Below are 24,291 nucleotides of genomic sequence, written 5' to 3' on the forward strand. Positions count from 1 at the left end.
TATCAATCCTTAAAGTTATATTCCTAATGGCTTATTTTTGTTCATGTTTGCTTGAGGAATATATTCATTATAAGATGGTGTGATGGTTACTGCAAAGTAACTGGCAACTTCCAAAAGTTTAAACGGAGATGTCTGTGTGGCCAGTGAGTAAATGGTAATTGATGAATCATCTTCCTGGCATAGTACTGGAATATCCTACGCTGTTTCTGAAATGGAACCTGCATTAAATTTCCCAGAATTTGTTAGTCTTGTTCTCGATGTTCTGAGGATCTCGGACAAATACACTGATATATTCTTCTGTGGCTTCATGTAAGACCACAAACTGGAGAAACTTAGGAGTAAGGCATCATTTAAATATGAGGAGTAACTGCATTTCAATGGAAAGTCTTGAGGTAGGAGGGAATGTGCAATAAAAGACCCTACACTAGGCAAGGACAATGGAAAGCATTAAGCAGGAAATGGGGTATATGGTTAAGGGGGGTGGCACAATATCCTGGAAAACACTATTGAAATTTTTAAATGCTTGCTTTTTGTTGCAGATTAATCAGCCACTCGATGGGGATTAACAGTGGAGCACCTCTTTGTGTCGCCTTTCCACCTCTCTGTAGCAAGAATAACAACTTCAGCACTTCTTCAATAATAATTATGAAACTGGTATTAACTGAATGGCAATTATGGATTTTTAACTCTAACTCACAGTAAACCAGCAAGCCATATGTTGAAATTCCTACCAAATAGCTTTTCATTCTTAATGTCTCATATATATACAAGAAGTTGCAAGATACCTGTTTGTACAAGAGGAATATAAGCATTACTTGCCTGAGGAACAGAAGCTGAAAGAGAAGACACCCTAACTTGTTTGTGGAGTTATGGTAGTATTATTTATATAGATATAACAAATATATATTTTTTATGGTAATGAAAATGGCTCCCCAGAATGCTGACTCGGAATCTATGCAAGTTCAAGATCTACCTGTGGCACAGCTTCAGAAACCAGAGAACAAGGAGAATGAAAGTAGGGAGGAGACCATTAGTGAAGGATCCATAGACCGGATACCAATACGCCTGTGGGTGATGCATGGTGCAGTAATGTTTGGCAGGGAATTTTGTTATGCCATGGAGACAGCTTTGGTAACACCTGTATTGTTACAAATTGGTAAGTGATTCTCATTTCTGTTAATCAAAACTTTCTCTATCTTTGCATTGATTGAAGTCAGAGGAAGAGGGAAGTGGAAGATTTTTAGTGCCAACTAAAAATACACAAGGTAAAAAGGATTTGGGGTTTTTTTGTTATTGGCTGTGCCACAAGTTCAATTTTATGACCATGTTTAAGTGGGAAGGATTTCTATATGCATTCATCTTCTGTCTAATATTGCTTCCCTCTGTAAAAAGGTTAACCTGATTTAAGTCTAAACTTCTTTACTAAAAGCTAAGTGTCCTATAAACAGCATTAGGATTGCAGTGAAGCTTTTTTTATGGAGAAATGCTTCAGGTTACAGTACTTTAGAATATACAGATAAATTGGCTTTTCCAACTAGTAGTGAAATACTGCATTTATTTCAAACCACTAGTGAGTCTCATTTTATGTGATTAATCTGTCTAGCTTATAACACATGAATAGATATGAATAAACCATGATACCAGTAGCTTTAGATAATAATGGGGGGGGTAATGAGGTTTAGAATAGGAGTAGACAGTGTTAAAATTTCATGGTGAGTACTGTAATTAGGTTTCCGATAAACTGTTTACAGTATTAACAGTATCTGGTATTACCTTTATCAAATCCAAAAAATCATGCTCTCTATCAGATATCAGAAAATATTACATGAAACTGAATAGAAGTACCAGACTGAGTGTGCTTCCATGAATGAATAAATCAATGATGTGTGTGCACTGTATAAGTGTATATATAATATATGCATATTATATGTTTGCTAATGTTTGCTTTGGCTCATACATGCAGTTGTGCCTTACAGCATGCTCAGTTGTGGCCAAACAGAAGCACTCAAAAACAACTCTAAAATAATGTTCATTGAATACTATTTACAACATTGTTCAAAAATTTCAAGGTTAGCATCTCAAATGAAACATCTGTGTTTTTATATTTGATATGACAAAAGGGCATAAGAGATTGAACTTGTATGCATGTAATGTACAAATTCTTTCACGCAGTCTTCCTATAGTTAAAAATGTGTTTTCATGTGAAGTTACTAGTTGGTTTATTTTGAATCAACAGAGGGGTCAATCAGTGCAGTTAGTGCCATGAGAGATGCTGATGAGTTATGCCTCCAAGTTTTCCTGAAAATTTTCATTTTCAAAGCTAATCAGATGTCCTTTTTGGATCTATTGGTGGCATAGTTAAAATAGGTAAGTGTTTCCCAAATAGGAGCTTTCTGATCAAACTGCCCTGCTTAGTAAAACACATGCAACTTCATCTAGGAATGTTTATAATGTCCATAACTCATTTTGAGGTTTTGTCTTTTGGGTAAGTTGAGATTTAGACATGCAAGTAATTAGTGGCATTTGTTCAATTACTGTCTACCATGAATGCAAAAACTTGCATCCTGCTTTGCATGGGGAAGACCCCCAGTTTTGTAAGTGACCTGTCCTTTTTTGTTGACTTTCTTGTTTGTGCTGGCACTTGGATGTTTAAAATGTATAGCTGGCTAAGCTGACTTTACCTTACCATAGAGTAAGGCCAGACAGTATAAATAAACCATCCTTTTAATTACTGACCAGTCTACTAGTTTACATTTCTTTTGTGATCTCTTCTAGCAGATCTGTTTCCTCCAGATAATTGAGAAATATCTCTTCCCTTCCTTCCCTAACCCCAGTGACCAAAATAACATTGGGATTTGGGGGAAGGAAGGAAAAGAGCTCTCGCTTCTAGAAAAGCTGGCAAATCAACGAAGCGATGCAAAAGGCTGTCGGGTTGCAATGATGATGTTCCATGCCATAGAGATAAGAAATGGAGGTAGCCGGTTATGAATGTTAGTGCTTTGGGAACTAATTGAAATCTTTTGTGCTCTGGCTCATGTTCCCTCTGCAGGGGAATAAACAATGCTGGATTCACTGAAGGGTTAAGTTATTCATGGGTGACTTATCTAGCCTCTTTGGTAATTACCTCTTACATGGTTCTGTTTACCTTTATCAACCTCAACATCTGTCTGCCTCAACATGAGCTATATTTATTCCTCACTGGAGGGGGTTGCATATAGCTGTCGAACTGCTGTAATATTCCCTTTGCTGCTTGTTTTGGTAAAAGCAATGTTCAGTTGTTTTCTGTGAGATTAAATTGGCTTGAGAAACTATTTTTGAGAAGTGGCACATGGGGAAGTGTGATGACTCAACCAGCTAACTTTGCTTGTAATAAATGGAAGAACCAGAAGCCTTTTGGGTATGCAAAAAAGACTTCCTTTACAGATCTATGTTGAATTTTAACAACTAAGCTTTACGGTGTGTGCTTGTGTTCTATATCTTGGAGAAAACTTTGGTCACTGAAATCATCCAAGAGTCTTATCGGAGACCACCATTAAAACCATAGGCATGTTGATGTTACACACTTTCTGCTTGCAGGTATTTGGCTTTCCTAGCTGTTTGTGTACCCTGGATCAGAGGTGTAGTTATGACATGGCAGATGAACGACCTGTCCTACTCGTTCCGTAAGCCACGAGATTTCAGCAACTGGAGGAGATAGTCCTTTGGATAGTCCCTTTCCAATTCAGCACTGGTTGTATTCTTGATGTGTTTAAATTTCCTGAAGTTTTAAATTCTTAAGAACTACAGGCAGCAGTGAGAGCTGCTTGGATCGATGGATACTGGGAATTGGAAAGGTCTGGAAGTGCCTGAGTTGCTATGCCCCTACCAAAATAAGTTCTGATTTGTGACTTTTAATCTTTGTCTTTATTGCCATGCTGAGATTTATGTTACATTGCGTTGTCAGAAATGCAGCTACAAATCTGTAACAGCCTTGTAGTCATAACTGTGCTTTAGTAGCTTAGCAACAAGAACAAGCCAAATACATATTACATGGGTTTTTTTAATTCTAACTTGCTCTTTGATTTCTTGCTATCTGCAGCTTAAGAATTCAAAATGAAGCAGCTAACTTGTTTAGAATAATTTGGAGGATATAAAAATATGCTAAAAACAAGAAGTGGCAGGCTGACTCCAGATTAAATTATATTAGTTGGCACTTTCACAAGTTTTGATATCTAGAAATCTTCATTAACCTTTTTTAGAGACCTGTTCAATCAGCAGTTCCTCCCAGACAGCATTAAAACTTTACTAGAAAATGAACTGTCAGCGCCTTCAGCACTCTAGGTTTACTTGTTCATCAATCCAAGGTTTTTGAGAAACTGAGTGATTTCGTGTTAGTCTTGAGTATGTTCTGTGCATTAACACTACTGTTTGCTTCCCCTGTCACATTTCAGCCATGTATTGTAAACTCCGTAGGAGCAGGATGAGGCCTTTGTCTTCTGAACCATCTGGTACTTAATGCTGCTTATCTGTGAGAGGGAATTAAAGTCCCTGCTATTGTTTATAAATGACAGTGTATTTTCTTCCATCATTACACTTGGCTTTTAAGGATTAAATCTCTAAAACTACTTCCAGTTCATAACTGTTTGTGGAAAATTTGGATACATTTTAAATTTGCAAGGGATTTTGAGTGAAAAAAAGTGAGGAGAAACTGATGACTGGTATAGTGTAAACTTAGAGAAACTGTTAGCTTTTTGAAGAAACTTGTCCAATGAAATTAGAATACATGGCTTCTGTTAACACTTTAAACAATTAATAATATAATTTGGTAATTTCAGATTATTTCAGTTGTAATGCAAGCACAATTTGGGTTGTAACACAACCAGTAAATCCATTTTAGTTCTTCTGAAAGGTGGGATCCATGTGCCTGTTTCATTAGGACTATGGAAGAAAAAAATCTGTACTCTTGTGACTTGGGGTGGCTGCTGCTTTCAGCATGAAAAACTTGCTGTCTGACTAATGAGTAGTGGTAGCTGTAAACATGAAGTTTCGTGTTTTATATTTAATATGATAAAAGCTTTGCCAAGCCTTTACTGTTGCTTCAAAGGCTCTTTCCAGAGCTATTGAGTGTTTTATGAATAGTTAATAGGCACAGAAGTGACTGTCAGCACCGGAACTGTTCCTCATTCTCCTGCATAAATTAAATATATTACACTAGTGCTTTTAAAAAGAAACTATTTACATTTAAATAAGGAAAAACATGAACGGTTAACATATGTGCTGCCTACCTTTATAATGGCACTTAAATTTGGGGATGTTTCTCTGGTACAGTACAGGAATAGCCTTGACTCTTATGCATTTCATATCTGAGTGCCTATCTGTGATGGCATTACTCTGTTTTGCTGTGAGAGCTAATGGGCTCTTGTAGTAAACATTAGCTAGTCTAGCATTAAATATTGAAGTTGGTCATTTTAAGCTTAACCCTGAGCATGGTATACTTTTTAGGCAATAACACCAAGGAATAGCATTTCTGGAAACTGTGTATTTCAGTGCTAATTAATAGATTTTAATAAAGAGAAACGCTGAGCTAAGCAGAGCAGAACACCATACGTTATTTTTATTTGGAAAAGAAATTACTTCTCTCATATGCTTTCCAATCAGCAAGATACTGTAGTTGCTCATGTCTCACATGAGACACGTTTCCTATGTGTCTCATACACGTAGAAAAGCTGTTCAGTGGTTTGGGCTGTCATTTCTCAGTCAAAGCATTTAGACATAATACATCAGGAAAAAAAAAATTATCTAACATTCAAAATTCTTCCAGCCTAAAGCTTAGCAGCCCATGCTTAAAGGGTCTTGAAATCTAGTTCATGTGAAATTGCCAGTATGGAAAAATTGTGTTAAGCAGTAATTCAAACTGCTGATTCTGAGAAATCTCAAAGTGGCAGCTGAGAAGTCATTATGCTGAAGAGATTTAATATTATAGAGTGAACTTTTAGTATGAAGTAGTGAATCTCCCCATTGAAATTTAGTGTTGATACCTGTCTGAGAAGAATGCATGTAGGTAAAGAGGAGATTATGGAGATGTATTTAGAAACCAAGCATGAAATGCTATAGATAAGTTAGCTTCTAGGTATGTTTCTTCAAAGGAATTAAGGTATCAATTGCTGACTCAATGCAGTGTGGAAGGGGATAGCCTTCCTAAGGCTAAGCCCAAGATCAAAGGAAATCTAAAAACCTTAAAGATGTGGTGGGGGAGAATGGAACAAAGGGACTGGATGAGCTTTTGGAGGCTGCCTATAATTCGAGTGAAAAAAAAGGCTGACTGGCTGGAAAAACTGTCACAGGCAAGGAAGCTCTTCAACATAAAGCAGCACTGACTTTATTTCAGCTCAGCTCAAGTAGTCAAGTTTATTCCTCATCTCTGCCAGAGGTTACATTTATGTGAAGGCTATATGTATTTATAATTGTCTTTCTACAAAATTGCATCTTACCGTTTGAGTTGTGCCTTACTTTACCTTGTCTAACCAGGAAGAAACTGTTTGAGTTGCTGTAACCTGCTCTTTGACTCTCAAAGTTAAATTCCTGTACAATCCAGCTGCATCTGGGCTCCCAGGCATAGCTGCATTTGATGCTGAGAGTGAATTGCAGGATCTGAATTCCTCCTTGGAAGAATTAATGGCTTGAGAGCTGACCTGTCCCAAGAGGGGACTGTAACGTGGCTAACCTAAGGACAAGAACTGAATTTACGGTGGATCCAGAAAACCTAGAAGAACAAAACACTTAAATACATTTTTCAGCCTTGTTAGCTTTGAAGTTAGTCTTTAAGATCATGTAAAGTTTGTATTCACATCTCCAGTGGTGGAATGTATAAAACTGCAAATATTGTGCCTGAGGCACGTGTTAATTGCCCTATAAAACCTCCCCACCCATCCTTTTTTATTTATTGACTAGTTTTATGCCCACTACGGGGTTGTGTAAGACTAATTTTACTGTTCTTTTTTTAACCAACCAGCAGGTCAGTAAGGCTTTCATATCATGTATCTATGTTCTCTTACATAAAATATCTTTTGACCTCAAATCACTAGCAGCACAGTTTTTGAACACATGTAGTCCTTAGTGGAAGGTTTGGTTAAGGATATGTTTAAGGCACTTTTAAAAGAAAGATGCTATGCAACTATTAAGATTTTTCTAATCCTGGGGGCAGTAGGAGCACATGCTTTATTTTCATATCAAGGCAAATGCCACGTGGTCTGGCAGTTGTGCAGTAACTGTTACTTACAGGGCTTTTTTTATATCAATGTTCTGTTTTTGTTTAAGTAACACTGACTCTGGCCTTCAGAGGCACAACTGATAACACATGGCAGATTTTCAGCTGGGGTAACATGAGGATTCATGCTGGCTTTGGGATTATACAGACTGTGTGACTTTGGATAAATATCCTTACTAGGAAAGGGAAGTTGAGTGCGAAGGAATTCAGAGGCTTCTCCCATGGCATAAAACGTGTTTCCTATTACTTAGCAGGAGGTAACTTTTTGTTCCCTTTTTTTTTTTGGCTGAGTAAGATCTGCTGAAGAAGCTACTTCTAAAATAAGTCTCATACTTGCTCTGGTGCTGTTTTCTCCCATTCAAAATCTTTAACAAAAGTACTTGATCTTTTAATTGTTTACTATGGGAATGTTAATACCTTTTTTCCCCCTAGCATAAAGAGTGTTCGCAGTAAAAACTGTGTGTGAAAACACTACTATGAATCCTCAGAAGTTTTCCTTTTGAGAGCTTGTGTGATCTGAGGTTAGTGCGAGTGACCATATATGACATGCAAGAAACGCTAACAGGTCTGAGAACTGTGGATCAATAGAAAAGGCATGCTGCAAGACAAAGCAAAGTGTATAAAAATGCAGACTGTCAGCTCTTATATAAGGATGGAGGTTTAAAAGCATTTTTTTATTTCATTGTAATCTCTGCTCAAATCCTTCTTTTTTGTTTTCTGCAGCAATAGACATTTTAGTCTGTGATTTGTGGAAAGAGCTTGAGGCCTCCAAAAATAATCACTCCCTAAGAAGGAAATGGACATCTTTACCCTTACGTAGATGCTTCTTTCTACCAGTAAATCTTTGCTGTCCAGCATGCTGTCTCCTTTTTATCTTGAGTAGCCAAGGTTTGAGAGGCTAAACATTTTGGTATGACTTAGGAGTACTTTGTCATCTGTGTTCCCCTTCTTTCCCAAATCTCTTGTTCTCTTCTGCCCCAAGGAGATCTAGTACAGCAGTAGAAATAAGGACCAGTTAATAACGCTGCTACAGGCTAATAGTGGTGAACTGGTTATGGGACTATATTAAGTCATAGAATCATTTAGGTTGGAAAAGACCTTCAAGATCATTGAGTCCAACCATCAACCATGCCCACTAAATTATAAGAAGGGTTTTTTGTTTCTAACTTGCATATCAGCCAATAGCTTTTAAATTTTCTTTCAGTCTACTATAAATGTGCTTTTTACTTCTCTTTTAACATTGGGTCACTGAACTGTCTTGCAGTTCTTCCCTCTCACACATATTGGACCCACCTTGCTGTAGCCAAGACAAGCCTATACGTTTTCTTCTGCTTTGAAGGGCAGCTCTGGAGTAGAAAGGGGCAGGTACAGGACTGAAGGAACTACAGGATCCCTGTAATTTTAGTGCTTCCTTACTAAGATTTCCTGTGGGTAGTGGGGAAAGGATGGGAGAAGTAGGAACAGACTTCAGCCTCCTGAAAATATGCTAAAATTGAGTGGTTTTAAATATGCACCTTTACACAACCTCTTTCCTAGCCAAAACCCTTCCTCTTAATCTGCTTTCCACCCACATACTCTCAGCCAAATTTACACAGCCCACATCTTTTTATACTTCTGTCTAAACACCCTCTAGGAGAGCAAGATGTCAGGTGAACCTGTGAGTGTATGTGCATGCACAACAGCTGCGTTTCAGTTTTCTGCTCAGAATTTGAGTTTGACCCTCAACTCTGACGGAGAGGTAACTTTGCCATAGTGATAACAGGTGAAACACGATAGCGCTTCCATGCTCTTGATTACGAAGTAATTGCCACCAGGGCAGTTTTCCAGCAGGCAATTGCCTCTTCTTTACTGTAAAAAGAAACCTTTCAGCTCTTTGGATGGGGTTCTGGTGGTGGAGACTTGCAGATGCAGAACCAAGATTTGGGCACCTAGCTTTTGAAACTTGCAATGCCAAGACTCAAATAAATGGTTTTCTGTTGAACGTGGATTGTGAAACAGGTTATGAAAAGGGAATGGCTGAGAACTCCTTAGTGAACAGGAGTCTTACTTTTCAAGGAAATAAAATTAAGGCCACTTTTGAAATGAAAAGAATGTCAACAGGCTGTTGCCAAATCACGTAATGCTTTAATAAAGCTTGCTTCTAGAGGATTGTCAAAGCTGCAGCCCCTTAAGCTCTATTCTCATCAGAGTCTCTTGTGTGCTTGTTGCAACAGTATTTCTGTTGTGATGCACCCTCTGGGACTCCATTTTAATCATCCTCTTTGAACCAAACAACAGTTGAGAAGGTTTCAGATATGCTTCCTGCAGGCTATTTTGCAAGAAAATATTGAAAAAGTTTTGAGCTGCTGATTTAGTTTGACAATAAAATTTAATACAAGTCTATTTAACTAAACAGGGAAAAACAGGTCATAGATTTTATTTACATTGGTTTAGATAAATCTGTAATAGCTATGTCACTCAATAAACATATTATTCTCTCTGAAGTCTTGAGTAATGGTGGGCACAAAGCAGCACAGATGCAGATTTTTCCATGAGTAGATAAACCCAGCAATATACTGTATTAACACTTGGTGATCTTCAGTTGGGGAGCCTCATGGTGGATTTTTTTGCAGTGTAGTAGATGCAGAGCATGTAAATTGAATACAACTTGTTTTTCTACAGAAATAAATAGGATTTAAAAGGCTTTCATCAGACAAGCAAGCATAACTTGCCCACAGTCAGAATGACCGGAGAGCCTAAACTCTGCAAAGAATAGGGTGAGTAGGTAGCAAAGGAGAGGGAAAGACTTTTAGCTGGGGGCAGTGATGGGTAGGAAGTTACTGGCAAGAGCACCGAAGTACTTAACAAGTGCTGCTAGACCTGGTAGGTGATTCCACTAGTGCTTTGAAACCGAGAAGAGATTAGAGTCCTTTATCGTCACCCCTCATTTGGGGAAAAATGTGTTATCCACATTCCCACTGCTGGGGAGGATGTCTAGCAAACCAGGTTTCCCCCTTCCAGTTGCTGTCATTGGAAACTGTTCCACTTTGTGTAAAATAGCGTACAAGCTCATGAAAGTAGGTCTTCTAAATAACTGTGCTGTCACTGTAGCATCCGTCTCAGCTGTCCCTATTTATATTGAATCACTTTGTAAAGTAGGTGCTTTATAAAGTTGTTTCAACCTTGAAATGTCCTGTGTCCATGTAGTGTTCTGAAAAGTAAAGATCTGGATGCAAATACCTTCTTGGGACTGGGTAAACAGAATGATTTGAGTCTAAGTTTGTTATATCTAGGGAGTGGTGACTGCTGCATTACACTGCTCTACAGCAAAGTCAGATGCCATCCCACTGGGCTGTGAGGAGTGCTCCGTGTGAGGACAGAGCTGATGTTTTGTGAAGACACAGGCCCTGGGCAGCTGGAACTGCTCAGGCACTCCTGCATGTGACCCTGCAAACATTTTGCATAGTAGCTGGAGGGAGACTTTGGAGAAAAGTCAGATGAGCTTAAACTTCGCAGGTACAGCCAATTGAATGCCAGAATTGCAACTTCGTCATCTACCTCCAGATTACTTTACGAAGTAAAAAGTGTTTTAGTGAAGCAAACTTTTTGCAAACAGAGACTGAATTACCTGGAAGCCAGAATGGTGGCAATAAAGTAATGTCGAAACATAGATGTTACTGTGGCAGGCAGTCTTCAGAAACAGCTTCCACACTCAGCTCAAGAAGCCTTACCACACTTCCAGAGCAAGACTACTTTTCCCCATGGAAGTGCTGATATGGAGAGTGATGAATAGAAAGGATCAGTCCGTACAGTGGCCTGGTTCTGTCCTCAGTATCAGTTTCGTCTTTGGCAACTGTCCCACCATGAGGCAGTGCAATCTCTTTTAATATGCCGATAAATTTTGTATAGCTTCTGCTCAGATCGTCTTAACCTTGAATTTCTATCCTCCTCTGGATCCTGATTTATGTTCTTTCTGGCTCAAGTGATAAACTGAGCTGAATCATTTTCTATGTGTTCTCATGTATAGACTGTTTAAAAACATGAATTTCCTCCTTTTATCAGTTGTGCTGCTCTGTAAACAATGGTCTTTCAATAATTCAGTCTATCAGAATTGAGGCTCCCCAGGATAATCTGTAAATTCCCAAAATATCCTGCTGACTTTAAATGAGCTCTTGATCTGGAGGTGTTTTAATACCTCTTAGAAATGTTATATCTGGACACTTCTGGAAATTAAAGTATTTATTTGGAGAATGGAGATCAATTTCACACACTTCAGAGTTCATGTAGGTGGCAGGAAAATTAATATTAAGTTACATATTCTAAAATTAGTATTAAACTTTGACACTTTAGGAGAAATCTTCACACATCTAAACCCAACAAAATGCCTTGGGTATTCAGATAAATGATTGTTTACCAGGGTTAATTAGTTGTAGTGAATACAGCTGCAGCATTCACTGTGTTTTCCTTGCCTCATTTGGAAAGTCAGGCATAGTGTCTTACCAAGCCAGACATTTTCTGGCAAGGAAGAGTCATTACAGGCATACCTGCTGTCTTACATGGACTATATCAGGTGACTTAAATGATTGTTTATCGTACTCAGATGCAAATTAAACAATTTATGTAGTGATGGGATGCTGCTGCAACCTTGGAAACATCTGATCTGGTGTTTTGTTCCAAGCTACAACAGAAATGAAGAACAGATGCACTGTGTTCTGCTCCTTTTTCCCCTTGAATCATTATTCCAAAAACTTTACAAAAATAGGTTTCTGGTTGCTAGACTTTGGTGTCAGTTTATCACTTCCGTAGTGGTTCTGCACTATATCTGCCTCTTTAGAAAAAGTGCTTATTCGAAGGGTTTGGGTTTTTTCACTAAGGGATATATTCCTAATATTAATGCCTTTGAAACATAAATCGAATGATGCTTACTTTATATGACTTCAGATAAGAGCAGAAGGAAACTGTCATCTGTCTGAAATGAAAACTGAGTTTAAAATTTTTTCTTTCCTTTTTTTGGTTCAACAAATAACAGTAGGCAAGAAACACAGTTTTAAAACCTGAACTGCCTAGCATCTCAGAGGTTATTTATTGCTAGTGACCTGTGGTGAGCAGCGGTGTTGACATCCCTTCCCTAGTGATTTGCTGGTTCCCTCCAGATACAGACACGCTGTATAACAGTGGAGAAGCTCAAGAAGTGCATGGGGAACGTTTCAGGATATTTGGGGATAGAATGAGAAAATAAGATTATATAATCAGTTAAAAAGCTGAGGGTGCCTCTTTCTCTGTAATTTAATTAAGGAGTAGTCCAGCAAGTGCTTCCCCCTTCTCTGAAGTAGTCAAAGTCATGGGTCATAAATCTTGTGCCAGGGACTCCATTGGTTTGGATAGCAGTCACCGTCTGTGAGAGGTTATTGAGATAAATGAAGGGGAAGGTTATTTTTTCTGCACTATAGATTCCTACTTCATTGACATGGCAAATGTGTTTAAAATAAGTTTTCAAATGTTTTTAAGCTGTAACCTTCAGGAGAGGGGTTTGGTACAACTTCCTTGTCGTCAGATATGAAAGGATCGCCAAATTCAATCTTGAAAATTATTTAGGTTTCAATCTTAAAAACTATTTAGGTTTCTTTTGTTGGATGACTGAATAATGCTGTATTGGTGACTAGACCTGCAACTCGTATGTAACTCGTTCATTTCTCTTATAAATTCAAATGACAAGAAAAAGGTTACAAGCAGAGTGATGTAAAACTGCTTTTCACAATACGATAAAAATACTTGTCTGGTTGTCTGGAGAAGAGTTCTGTTCTACTTTGTCCCCATGAGGGCCTAATTCTCATAATTTGCACATTTGGAAAGCAAATGTTTGCTGACTTATTTGCTGGTGTGCTCTGCTTGTTTAACTTCAGATTTTATTGGTAAATTTATCTTTCCATGCATAGCCTCACTGATTGTGAAACTTAACATGTGCAAGTAAAGATTGCATATAAAAGTCTGCAGTAAGAAGTCTTTTTCATCTTGTGTGATTACATTTTATTCTAAACTATCAATTCCAGTTATTTGCTGCAAAGTGACTCCATGGATCTCATTATCCGTCATGTAGAAATGGAAGTTGTATAATTTTTAAACAGCTCAGTAAGGGTGGGGGAGCCGCTCCTCTGGGACACAGTGTGTTAGTTGGAGTGCTGCCTGAGACTTGGGGGTGAAGTTCTGCTCTAGTTACCAAAATTTCCTGTGTCTGCAACTTTGTAGTGTGATCCTGCAAGCTCAAAATACTATGATCAAAATTTTTATATAGCTAAAGCATAGAAGACTTCAATATGAGAACAGCTCTGCTTTTAAATCTCTCTGGTACACGTGTAGAACGTGTTTCATGTAAGTGAATGTTCAAGCCAAAACATACAAGTTTACAGGAGAAGGCGTGTAGGAAAGTTTGAGGCAGGCTACATAAACACCAACACCATCTTTTTAATCAGCCCCCATAATTTCAACTGAGAGGATGGTTTTCTGTAATGCTTTACCTACAAGGCAGGCAGTTGGTAGCACAAATAGCTATAGAGGAGGACCACTTTTTTTTGGGGGGGGGGGGGTGTCAGGGGAACCCTCAGTTGATTAAAATTCTCTCCGTGATAGTCCTGTTACCAGCATTCATATTGTTAAAACAACTGGTGAACTGCAGGGTTTTTCTTGGAGCAATGGTCTACATGGAAAACCATGCCTGCAAACTACAACCTGCAGCTGATTTGTTGAAGCAAATAGGAAAAGCGCTAATAGGATTTATGTTTCTCTTGATATAGCCACATGAGGAATTAACCTCAATAAAGGCAACTGCGTAGAGGCATGCAGTTTCTCTTTAGGAGCTTAGTATGGGTTATTTTCAAAATTCCTCTTTTTTTAAAGTAAACAATGAATAATGAGTTAGAAGAATCAGTGTGTTTATGTATAATTCAGCAACACTTTTAAAATAGCAAATAATTTAAAAGTGAATGCAGTGTTACTGTTCTTTGCTGATGTTTAGCTGGTAGGGCTTCCCGGTAGCACAGTTGTGACAAAAATGATTGCAGACAGAGTGTTTATACCTATCATAAACAAACCTATAGTCCTAAAGACTTTAGAAAGGCCAGAAGGTTGATTTTGCAGTGTAGTAACAATTAACAATAAACTTTTTGTAAGCCTGTTATGGGAATGGTGGCTTTTTGAGAGGCTTTGAGTATTGAAAAGGGGAGTAAAGCACTTTGAGACTGCATGACTTGAATGGCCTAAGGAGTGTAGGTAGGATCAATTCAGCTTTTTTCCCCTTTGACTAGTTTGAGCATTTCTAGCTGGAAAAAATGGCTTTTAGAATATGAAGTTTGAGGTACCTATAATGTTTATTAGCTATTATATTTTTTTGCATTAGGTCAGCTTAGGGTAATTATAGAAGCAGATGCCTGCACCATTTACTGACCCTTAAAAGGACTATGCAAATGTGATCCCGGCTGAAATTTAAAGATCAACTGTCTGGTCAGTAATCCCTGGGAAGATGAAGGATCTCAGATGGTAGCTGCAAGGGTACACAGGCCAAAAAACACCTTCTTGAGTCACTGTTTTCACATGGCTTCCAAGTGTGTAATCAAGCCTAAAAATTGGGTAAGAAGAGGTTGATTTTTATCAATGTGCAAAGACCAACTCCTTGCATTTTACTCTGCTGTGCACTTACTGTATTTTCTAATCTATACAACTTGAGGGTGGAAATGAACTGTTTTCTTTGCTGCTTGCAATTCAAGGGTGCGACTGTTGTGCTGACCATACTCTGCCTGGCTGCCTGCTCAACAAAAAATACTTTTTTGGCTACTTTCAAGTCTGTTTGCCTTCCTTTTCAAGTTCTGTTCCAGGATACACTGACCAGATGCCATGTAGCTGGGCTACATATATGCCAATCATTTGTTTGGCGGTGTGAACCAGATCCTTTATGGTTTCCTAGGGCTTGGGGGTTGGTGATGTAGAACGGACACATCAGGAATAAACTTCTGCTGCAGTGAATGGGAGTTTAGGTGATGCCTTCTAGCCCATTGTTTGCTAGAATGGTATTTCAAAAGTCTTAACCTTGAGTGGGTCTCATAAAATTTGGGATGTCCTAGCCGTGCTCTTGCTCTTCGTCTTGCCCTTGCTTAGTTATGTTAATCATGCTTCTCCCTCCCCTCGAGGGTTGGTTAGAGCAGTTCAGAAGGGTAGTCAGAGCTTCCCTGACACACAAAATCCTTGCACTGCAGAGCAGCACAGGACCAGAGCACCCAAGCAAGGGGTCAGGCTGCACCTACTGCTGCCTTGTGATGCTCCTGGGCAGCCCCATATTGAATAGGTCCCCATTAAGCAAGTATGATTTTAACTGAAAACTTCTTAAGCAGAACAGAAAAGTTGTTTGTTAAGCAGATTTTTTTAGGGAGTGGGAAGGGGTCAGTTCAGTCTGGGTTGAACACCCAGAGTTAACAGTTCAGGTTTGGCTCTACTTGGACGTAAATAGGTGTTAACACCAGGTTTTGGTTAGGATTTGATTCAGCTGTATAAGTAGATAGTCATATTCTGAGGTATTAATGTGTTAATCGCTGCAACAAAAGCTCCACTGTTGATTAACAGTAACAGGCTTGCGAGTTGGTGCTGAAAGATTTTCTATTGTATATGTAAGAGTCTCTTGAGTATGGGGATTTTAAAGTGCATTTGAGCTGAAGTGCCTTTGTTTATAAATTTGCCAATATTCTAGAAGTGGTGACGAAAAACCCTATTGAGCTTTGGATAAACTGGGATGCTGCATATCTTCAGGCGACACATGTCACTGTAATTGATGTCTAATCTTGCAGTGAGACAGAGCGGTGAAGTGCTGCAGTGTTACGTAATGCACACGGCGTCGAAGTGGGGCATCGTGTACAGCTGATGCATTTTAATTACATCCCATAAAGGCAAGGGAAGGATTAGTGTGGCAAAACAATTTATTGATTGCTGCATTCATATATGTCTGCATACATTTAGACACTTGTGAGTGATGGGAAATGGACGCTAGTGTAGTTGCGTGTGACCTTTGAGTCCTTCTGTATCTGCAGCTTGCTTAACTGGCCAGCAACAGGAGACAGCATTTACAGCCTGGGAATAAATACACTGACATTGTGAAGTTAGCCTTGGGTGGTTATACCGATACATATGTATAGTTGAATATAACTTGTGTTTTTCTGGGACCGTGAGGAAAGTTCTCAGCTTTTTATTTGATGTAAACACCTTTCTTATATCCCTAAAACTGCTCTTTGGTGGAGGTTAAAAGGAAATTCTTTTATTACTGCTGGTTCAGCACACTGGAAGTTGCATCAGATTTAATTTATATTCAGTTTCGGCTCGTTAAGCACTGTGATGCAAATTTCTTATTAGTGTCAAAGTGATATATTTCTAAATATTGGTTAATAAGCGAGAGAGGAAGAAAAGTTAAAAACAAGTTTCCCAAGAGCCAAAAAGGACAGCACAGATAACCCAGAAAACTCCAGTGAATCAGTTTCAGCAGTTGATAGGAGCTCTTGGCAATGTTCTGTTCCCTGCTCTCTCTGGAGCGAGCTTACCTTCTGCAGCATGGAGAAAGCTTGTTTGGCACTGTCAGTGTTTGAGTATAAAAGGTTCGGCTTCTGGCTTAAGTAAACTTGGCACTTTTCACTGGTCTGAATGTATGTACCCTGGCAAAAATAAATACCGTGGTTTGGTAAAGATATGATTCTGTGCAACCTATAGGAATTGCTAAGCATTTTTACTATAGTAAAAAATTACAACAGCAATTGATTCTTTGGTCTTTCCTTGAGCAGGGTATGTCATATGTGTTGCCTTTGAGTCCTCCTCTTCAGCAGCAGCAGGAGTAGCTGATGTTGGCATATATGTCTATGAGCAACTGCTTGATATGTTGGATAAGGAAGTAGAAAACTGGATTGCTATAAGGGTAGTAACCTAGAAATAATCTTCTACCTGAATTACTACAGGTTACTCCTATGGAGGTAGGTTAGTAGGAGGGTTAGAAACTTTAAAATAAATAATTAAAGCTTTAAACGCTTTACTTGACAGCATTTGTGATCACACTAAAAGGAAAATCATATTTGCCTGCTTGCAGATCAGGGCATGTGTTCTTTCTCTGATGCCTCAGACCTCAGCTGTTCTCAGGCTTTTGCTCCCACTCTCCCCCTTCCACACGTACCTTTGGCTCGCTTCTGTTAACATATGCTTCTCTTTCCTGACACAGCACCATAAAACTGGGTTATAAACTAGAAATTGTCAGGGAAGCCACATAAACCTTTCTGCAACTTTGGCAGAATGGCAGTATAGCAGCAGAGCTTAATGAAACACTGATGACTCCCATGGTTGCCAAATATGAGAAGGGGAGGACAGTCGTAGGAGGTTGAGAAGCAGTAATTGAGCAGAGACAGAAAATGGGAAAACTGGATGATGAAATCCTTTGAGGCCTGTCACTTATTTCCTTAATTCCATTTTTCAGAAGTGTTATTTAACTCAACGTGATTGCTGCTGGCATGCTATTGCCTGGGTAATTTCAAAAGCTATTGCTGTACCGAAAGGCAGAATGGCTTTGCCAGAAGGGGATATTACTCTTCTACAGCTTAAAAACACCTCCAGAACTCTGTACGTGAAACACTGCACTAATATTTCTGTACTGAAGCTGTTGAAGAGCAAGAGCATTGCTTTATTACCAGTTTAGTTGTTCTTTCAAAATGGGTGGCTGTAGTTGTAGGCATGGTGTGTAACAGTTGTAATAGTTTCCAAATTTTTGGAATTTTTTTCTGCTGTGAAAGTGTGACTTGTTTGCATCCAACTACTAAGGAAATTTAAAATTTGAAATACAAGTTTTAAGGAAATATGGAACAGTTTTTCCAGCATCTCTAACCTAATTTCATCCTTTTAATATGCCTATTAATTATTTGTTCATATATCTTGAATCTAGATCCAGCTTTCGTCTATAATCTTGTCCTTAAGACAGGGAATGACTAAAGCAGAAATGTAGGCACTTTTTAAAGACATGATTCTGCTGTAAAAGTTTTGGATGTCACAGCAATGCAGGTAGAGGATCCGTGTCCTGGAAGAGGAAGACAAGACAGTGCTCTAGACTTCTCCCCTGCAAAGTGTCTCTTTGGTCCTGTGGATTTTTCCTGATGCATTCAGGTTGGGCTGCAGCTGACTTTTGCTGGTAGCTTTGGAAAGAATATTCTGCATTTTGCCCTTGGACGTCAGTTCTTCGAAGCACCATGCTTTTTATGTCCTTGTAATATTCCTGTTAATTTGTTCTCTTGATTGTCGCTCCCCTCAGTGCTAATAACCCCATCCAAATGGAGGAATCGTGCTGTATCCCTCCACTCTCGCGTCCCACAGCTGATTCCTCGTTTGCACCAAGGAGGAGGTCCTATCCTTGCTTCATACCATCTGGAGCAGTAACAGACCAGCTGAGCGAGGCAGAGCCCAGCACTCCCAGCCGTTGTGCAGACATCCCTGCTGACAAGAGCTAAACAGGAGAGGGAAGGAGAAGATAGACTTCTTGCAAGTGGGTGATAGTTTGTGCTCCAGAAAAGTATGTTCAGATTGTAGAGCGCGCATATTCCTGCCTGTAAGGTGTATATAATGTGCTGACAGCTTGTGAATGTTGCAGGCTAAGCAGAAGAGCTCTTATTTGACAGGCACAAGAAGAATTTCAGGATGTGAATTCTACCAGTGGGAAGATTGAAGCCACAGTTTTGATGCTGCTCTTATTTTATGTGGTGTTTATTGCAGTAGGTCATTTCTAAGGTATTGAGTGAATAAAGATGCCTGACAACTTGATAGGCTATCATTTTCTGCAGAAAGCTAGCAGCAATTAAAAACCTCACAGTACCAATTTTGTTCTGAGTCTTTCCACCTGCGCTCCTGCAACTAAATTGAGTCTTGTGATCACACATATTAGTCAGTATAATTTTTCTCCAGTGTTGTTGTGCTCTTTGTTGCTTGTTCAGAGTGGCTTCTGAACTAGTGCTTGGCTTGAGCAGGTGTTGTCTTGTCATACAGGCTGGGCAGGTGTAACTTAATGAAGAGCAAAATTTTCACATAAAAATGAAGTCCAGTATAAGGCTTCATTTCTTCTCACACCAGCAGCTGTAAGATACTGTAGCATTACAGGTGTAAATTAGAGGTGCTTTCATCTCATGTGATATCAGACTTTGTTTTCAAGTAGTACTTAAAATTATTTGCTCCTTAAAAGCTTGTAGTCCCACATTTGGAAGCTGCTCAAATAGTGGTAATGGGCACCAAGAGAAATTACTGTGCTTTTTCATATCCCTTCCCTGTTGGTCAGAGTTCCTGTTTCAATCCAGAAGGTAGAAGGTGGTTTCTCATGGGTGCAATAAACTCAATGTACAAGTGCTGACTGTACTGCAATAGTACTCAGACCACCAGTCAAGCCTATTCCAGTGCGTTGGTTCAACATACATTGGCTCAGGTATGGTTTTTTTGGCAGCTCGGAGTCCCACATGAGCTCTAAGCCATTGGAAGCCTTAAAATCTGAGGGGAGATAGCCAGAAGCAAAAGGATTTGTGGTTCAAGTTTTGTGGTGATACAGTTGTCAAAATAGGCATGCAGCTTGTTTGTAGTTTTTCTGGGGGACCCAAATGTGTGGCAACTCTGTATTTTTATTTTAAATATAAGGGAGTGGATATCAGGGTGCATTTATGAAATGATTGCAGCTGCATTCTGAAATCCCTATTCCTCATACAGATACTCCAAAGCTAAAATGGTTGAGTCTGCAGTGGTTTCTCCGATTCTGTTGTAACAAAATGAAGAGCAGATACTGGGGGTTCTAACTTTTTCACAGCTTTTTGACAAGTATTGGTTTTGCTTGCTACACCCTTTAAAAAGATAGTCTAAACAAAGCAGCTTGTATAAGCAGTGCATTTTTCAACAGATCAATGTGAAATATTTTTAGCAACATGCAGTACTTTATACAGGGATGAAATTGTGGAATACAAAGTATTTGCAGGGCATGACAGCTTATGTTAGTTCAGAAATTTGTATGGTGTTTACTTTAAGTGTATAAACAAGTCTGTAGGTGATGATTTCTGACAAATGAAAATAGGAGCTTAGCATCCTATTCCCATATCAGATCTTATTGTTAAGCTTATAAAGAACTATTTTTCCCCCAATAGAACTTATCAAAAAGAGGTTTTGAATAGAAACTGCTGCATGTGACTTAATCTTTCTTCCATGTAACTCGTGACCTCACACAGCCCTTAGACTGATGGTGACACAGTGAGCATTTCCTGTGAACCGTGAGCAGTGCTGGTCCCACTATTGTTGGGCACTTTTTTTGTCTGGGAAAAAACAAACCCTTATTTACTAGAAGCCAGTGTCCTGTTTGTTTGTAGCTGGCTGGGAAATGCCATATTACAAGGGTCTCAGTGGCAGTTGTCGCTGCTAACAGAAGCTGTTGTTGTGTTTTGCTTTTTTTCTCACTGATTTGTATGAGACTTCTGAGTCTGCCTTGTGACCTGCTCCAGATTCAGTTCACAGCACAAATACTAACCTTGTTTATCCAATATGTTTTTTTCCTCTTTGGTGTTTCCTCAGATTAGCTGTCCATTAAAGGCTAAATAATAATCCTCCAGTTGTTATTCCTCCCCCAAGAGGCCACCAGGTTACTTTTCCAAGTTGGTGGATGGCAGTTTGCTGTTAGAGCTGCTACCTGGCAAGGCAGGCATGGTGGTGGAAAACTACAGACAAAATAAAGGAACAGCATTAAACTGGTAATGGGACGCAGCTGCTTTGGCCTTAGAGTCTGCATGTGAGTTTCAGCAGCCTTTGGTAAAGGCATATGCTGTGTGATACTTCTCTTGGCCATACAAAATCAGTCCCAGCCTAGTTATAGCCTGTTCTAGGTGGGTATAGCAGCTCTCAGCGGTTGGGACGTTTTACATTTGGCTGTAAGAGGTTGTGGCAAGGCAGTCATATGGATGACAAGCTTGCTGTGCGGTACTGCCTTGAAATCTAGTCAAAACCAGCATCCGTACATCTGTTCTGCACATCAAAGACTGGATGCTGCAGGGCTGGTAGCTGGGCACATCACCGTAGCCAAGTTTATTTAAAATACATGCTGCATGTGAGTCCTTGCCACTAGATGGGAGTATCAGAAGGAACTTCTTGGTGTCAAAATGTTCCCTTTATCTCTTCATTTCTGCTTATCATTGTCTTGTCCTGGCTTGGATGCCTTCTTAACTGTCTTCCCATTTTAAAATATTGTCTAAAATGGTGAAGTTCTGTAGGTATAGCAGCATATGTCTATACAGAGAAAGGAATCATTAGGATATATAATTACCTTCCTCAATGGCCTAGTGCCCTTCGCAGATATAACTTCTATAAAGTTTCATTATTGGAGCTCATTCTTGTGAGGCAGCAAAGCTCTGGAAGACTTGGGGGGTTGTGTTGTGTGTGTATATGTGTGTGTGTATATATATACATATATATACACACAATCTCTTTAAGTATTTCAGTTTTCAGTCGTCTTATTTTGCTTCTACTGCCAAATCATGCATGCCAACCTAAATATGCATATTATGTATGCAGACATTCAAGATACTAAAACCAGAACAGCATCTTTTAAGGGGAAAAAAAGTATTTTGGGTTTGGAGTTCTCCTTGTCTGTCTAGAACTTTCTCATTTATATGAAAATACCTAGCGCTAAAGAAAACCTACTGTTGAAATGATCAAGGTCCTGTAGACTCTGCAAGTATGAAGCATGAATTTTATGAAGAACATCTGCAAGGTAAGTTTTGAAGTCTTGCTTCCTGGGACAGTGGAGGTAGTGCTCAGTGTCTCAAAAAGCTCTTTCCTGGAAGACCCATGGTAGAACGTGGCTGCGAGCTTTACAAAATCTGACTTTCCAGCAACAGTGCTGAGTGCAGACATCAGAGGTGACAACTAAATCTCTACAGAGAGAAAAGGCTCTTCTAGGCACCAGAACTGTTGTCTCGCAGAGTTCTGGTTGACTGGGTAGACTACAGCTTATCAATAACACATCTCAACTTTCAGATATAGAAAGCAAATGCAAAAGGAAGCTTTGGGTAACTAACTCTACTACCCATTGCTAAAATGATTGCTTTGCTTGCCTGCCCGTACATTGTTCAGGTGAGGAGTCTGCTGTCTGTCAGACAGGTTCAGGAGGGAATTCTCCAGCCAGCAAATAAATTTTTCCCGTGCTGTTGTATTTTAGCTTGCATGTGCACCAGCTTCCCGCCAGGAATCTTCTCTAACCCCACTCAGTAGTTTTCCACTTGAGTAACCAACTAAATTCTAATGTAATGATATCACAGTTTACATACTTACAGTAAAGAGAAGTCATACACTTCACCTAATAAATGATAACTATTTTGAATTCTGCATAACTACATAAAACACACATGATGATTTTACAAACTGCTAGGTTACACTTGGAATGCAATTTATAAAAGCCCTGCCACTTAGGTTGCGAAGTAGTCCTATAGCATGATTTCTCCAGCAAGAGAAGAAGCAGGTTGTGCTCATCTTGATGGCTCCTACCATTATACAATCTGTGGGAATTGCTTGTGTTTCTCTTGAAAGTTATCCCTTTTCTGTTTACTTGGAGGAGCACTGAAAGCTTTTAGAAATTCTTCCATTTTTCTTGGTATGGGGCTATTAATTCTTGTATAGATTTTTATCATGGCCTCTTTTTCTGAAGATAGATATTTTGGCTGCTAAAGAGTAGTTCAATAAAAAAGATCAAAGTGGTTTGTCTCGAGAAGGATATCCAAACATAATGTTCTTGTTTTTTTAAGTGTCCTTCCATAAAACCTACATCCCTAGCTCTGTTCTGAAATCGTTGAGATTCATGTCTTTTGCAAAGTAAGCCATTTTCAATGTAAATATTTGGATTTAGGCTTTTATTTATAATACTTAGATGTTAGGAAGATCACCCTTTTCAATCAGTGAAAATAAAGCCTTCTCAAGAAAGCATTTCAATTTCTCCTCTAACTCATACATGGAAAGATAAGACTCCTTAATTGTAGGCATGTAACAGAGGTTGGGTAAAAACCCTTTCTTCCTTTCTTTTACTGGCCTGTAAAATCAAACCAGAATGCAGGCCTTAATCTGATTTTGAGTTATTACATGCAAAGTTGATCTTGAAAGTACTGAAGTCAAAGTAACGCTGGCAGTAAAAATCACTGTGTTTTTTAAATAATCTTAGGACATTTTTATGACAGTTGGTTAACTGTGTCTATAAAGCATAAAAAATAACTATCTTTCCAATTTAGAAATGTGCAGTTTTTACAGTTGGAGGAAAAATGTTTGTAAACAGGTTTTAATTCTCTGCAGAAGTCATTCTGAGTCATCATTTTGAATGGTTAAGTGTTTCCAGAACTTTTTTTGTTAAAATTTGTATATACCACAGAAGTGCCATTGTAGACTGGAGACAGAAAAAGTGGCGGCCACAAGGACAGAGGGACAGTGAGCTGTGCAAGCCCCTGGTGTCACTGGATATACACCCCTATTGCTTGTCCCTCCTGTACTAGCATTTTCTTGTTGTTTCTGCTCATAGTCTCCATTAAAACAAGTTTGTTGTCTCATGGATATTGGAAAATTAAAAGAGAGTCTCTTAATTGTGTCCATTTTACTTACATCTATCTCTTTAAGGTTGTTTATTCATATAAGATAGGATGATGCTTGTAATGCTAGTAATGGAGCTCTTGCTAGCCTTCATCCCCTGAGTTTATTTAAAGCAACTGTATGATTTACTGCAAAACCTTCCCAATGTCTCTCAAGTGTTTCCTGATGGATGAGCTCAATTGAGATGTTCCAGCTCATAACTCACAAGTCACAACATAATTCAGAAAAGAAACTTCTGTTCTCAACATACAGCCCTCTTGCAATGATATGACATCAGATTATTTCAGATGTTGGTGAACGCTACGATGAAGATCAGTGATGTTGGTTAAGCTATAGCTTCTAACTTTAAAACAGACTCGCTGCACTGACTTGACATCACACAATAACAACCTCTGATGCATAACTGCTGCTCAACA

At 39.0% G+C, this 24,291-nt stretch overlaps 1 protein-coding gene across 5 annotated transcripts in view; it reads left to right on the top strand.

Moving 5' to 3' along the window:
- Positions 1–24,291, top strand: part of SLC45A4 (solute carrier family 45 member 4) — a 91,972-nt gene that overhangs the window by 51,791 nt on the left and 15,890 nt on the right. For all 5 annotated transcript variants that reach the window (XM_030011381.2, XM_030011380.2, XM_030011377.2 and 2 more), the window contains one exon: positions 540–1,156. In XM_030011381.2, coding sequence (XP_029867241.1) covers positions 913–1,156 — 244 coding nt within the window. In that variant the 5' untranslated portion in view covers positions 540–912. The remainder of the gene's footprint in view (positions 1–539; positions 1,157–24,291) is intronic.

This window comes from Aquila chrysaetos, chromosome 4, assembly GCF_900496995.4.
Source record: "Aquila chrysaetos chrysaetos chromosome 4, bAquChr1.4, whole genome shotgun sequence".
Taxonomy (NCBI): domain Eukaryota; kingdom Metazoa; phylum Chordata; class Aves; order Accipitriformes; family Accipitridae; genus Aquila; species Aquila chrysaetos.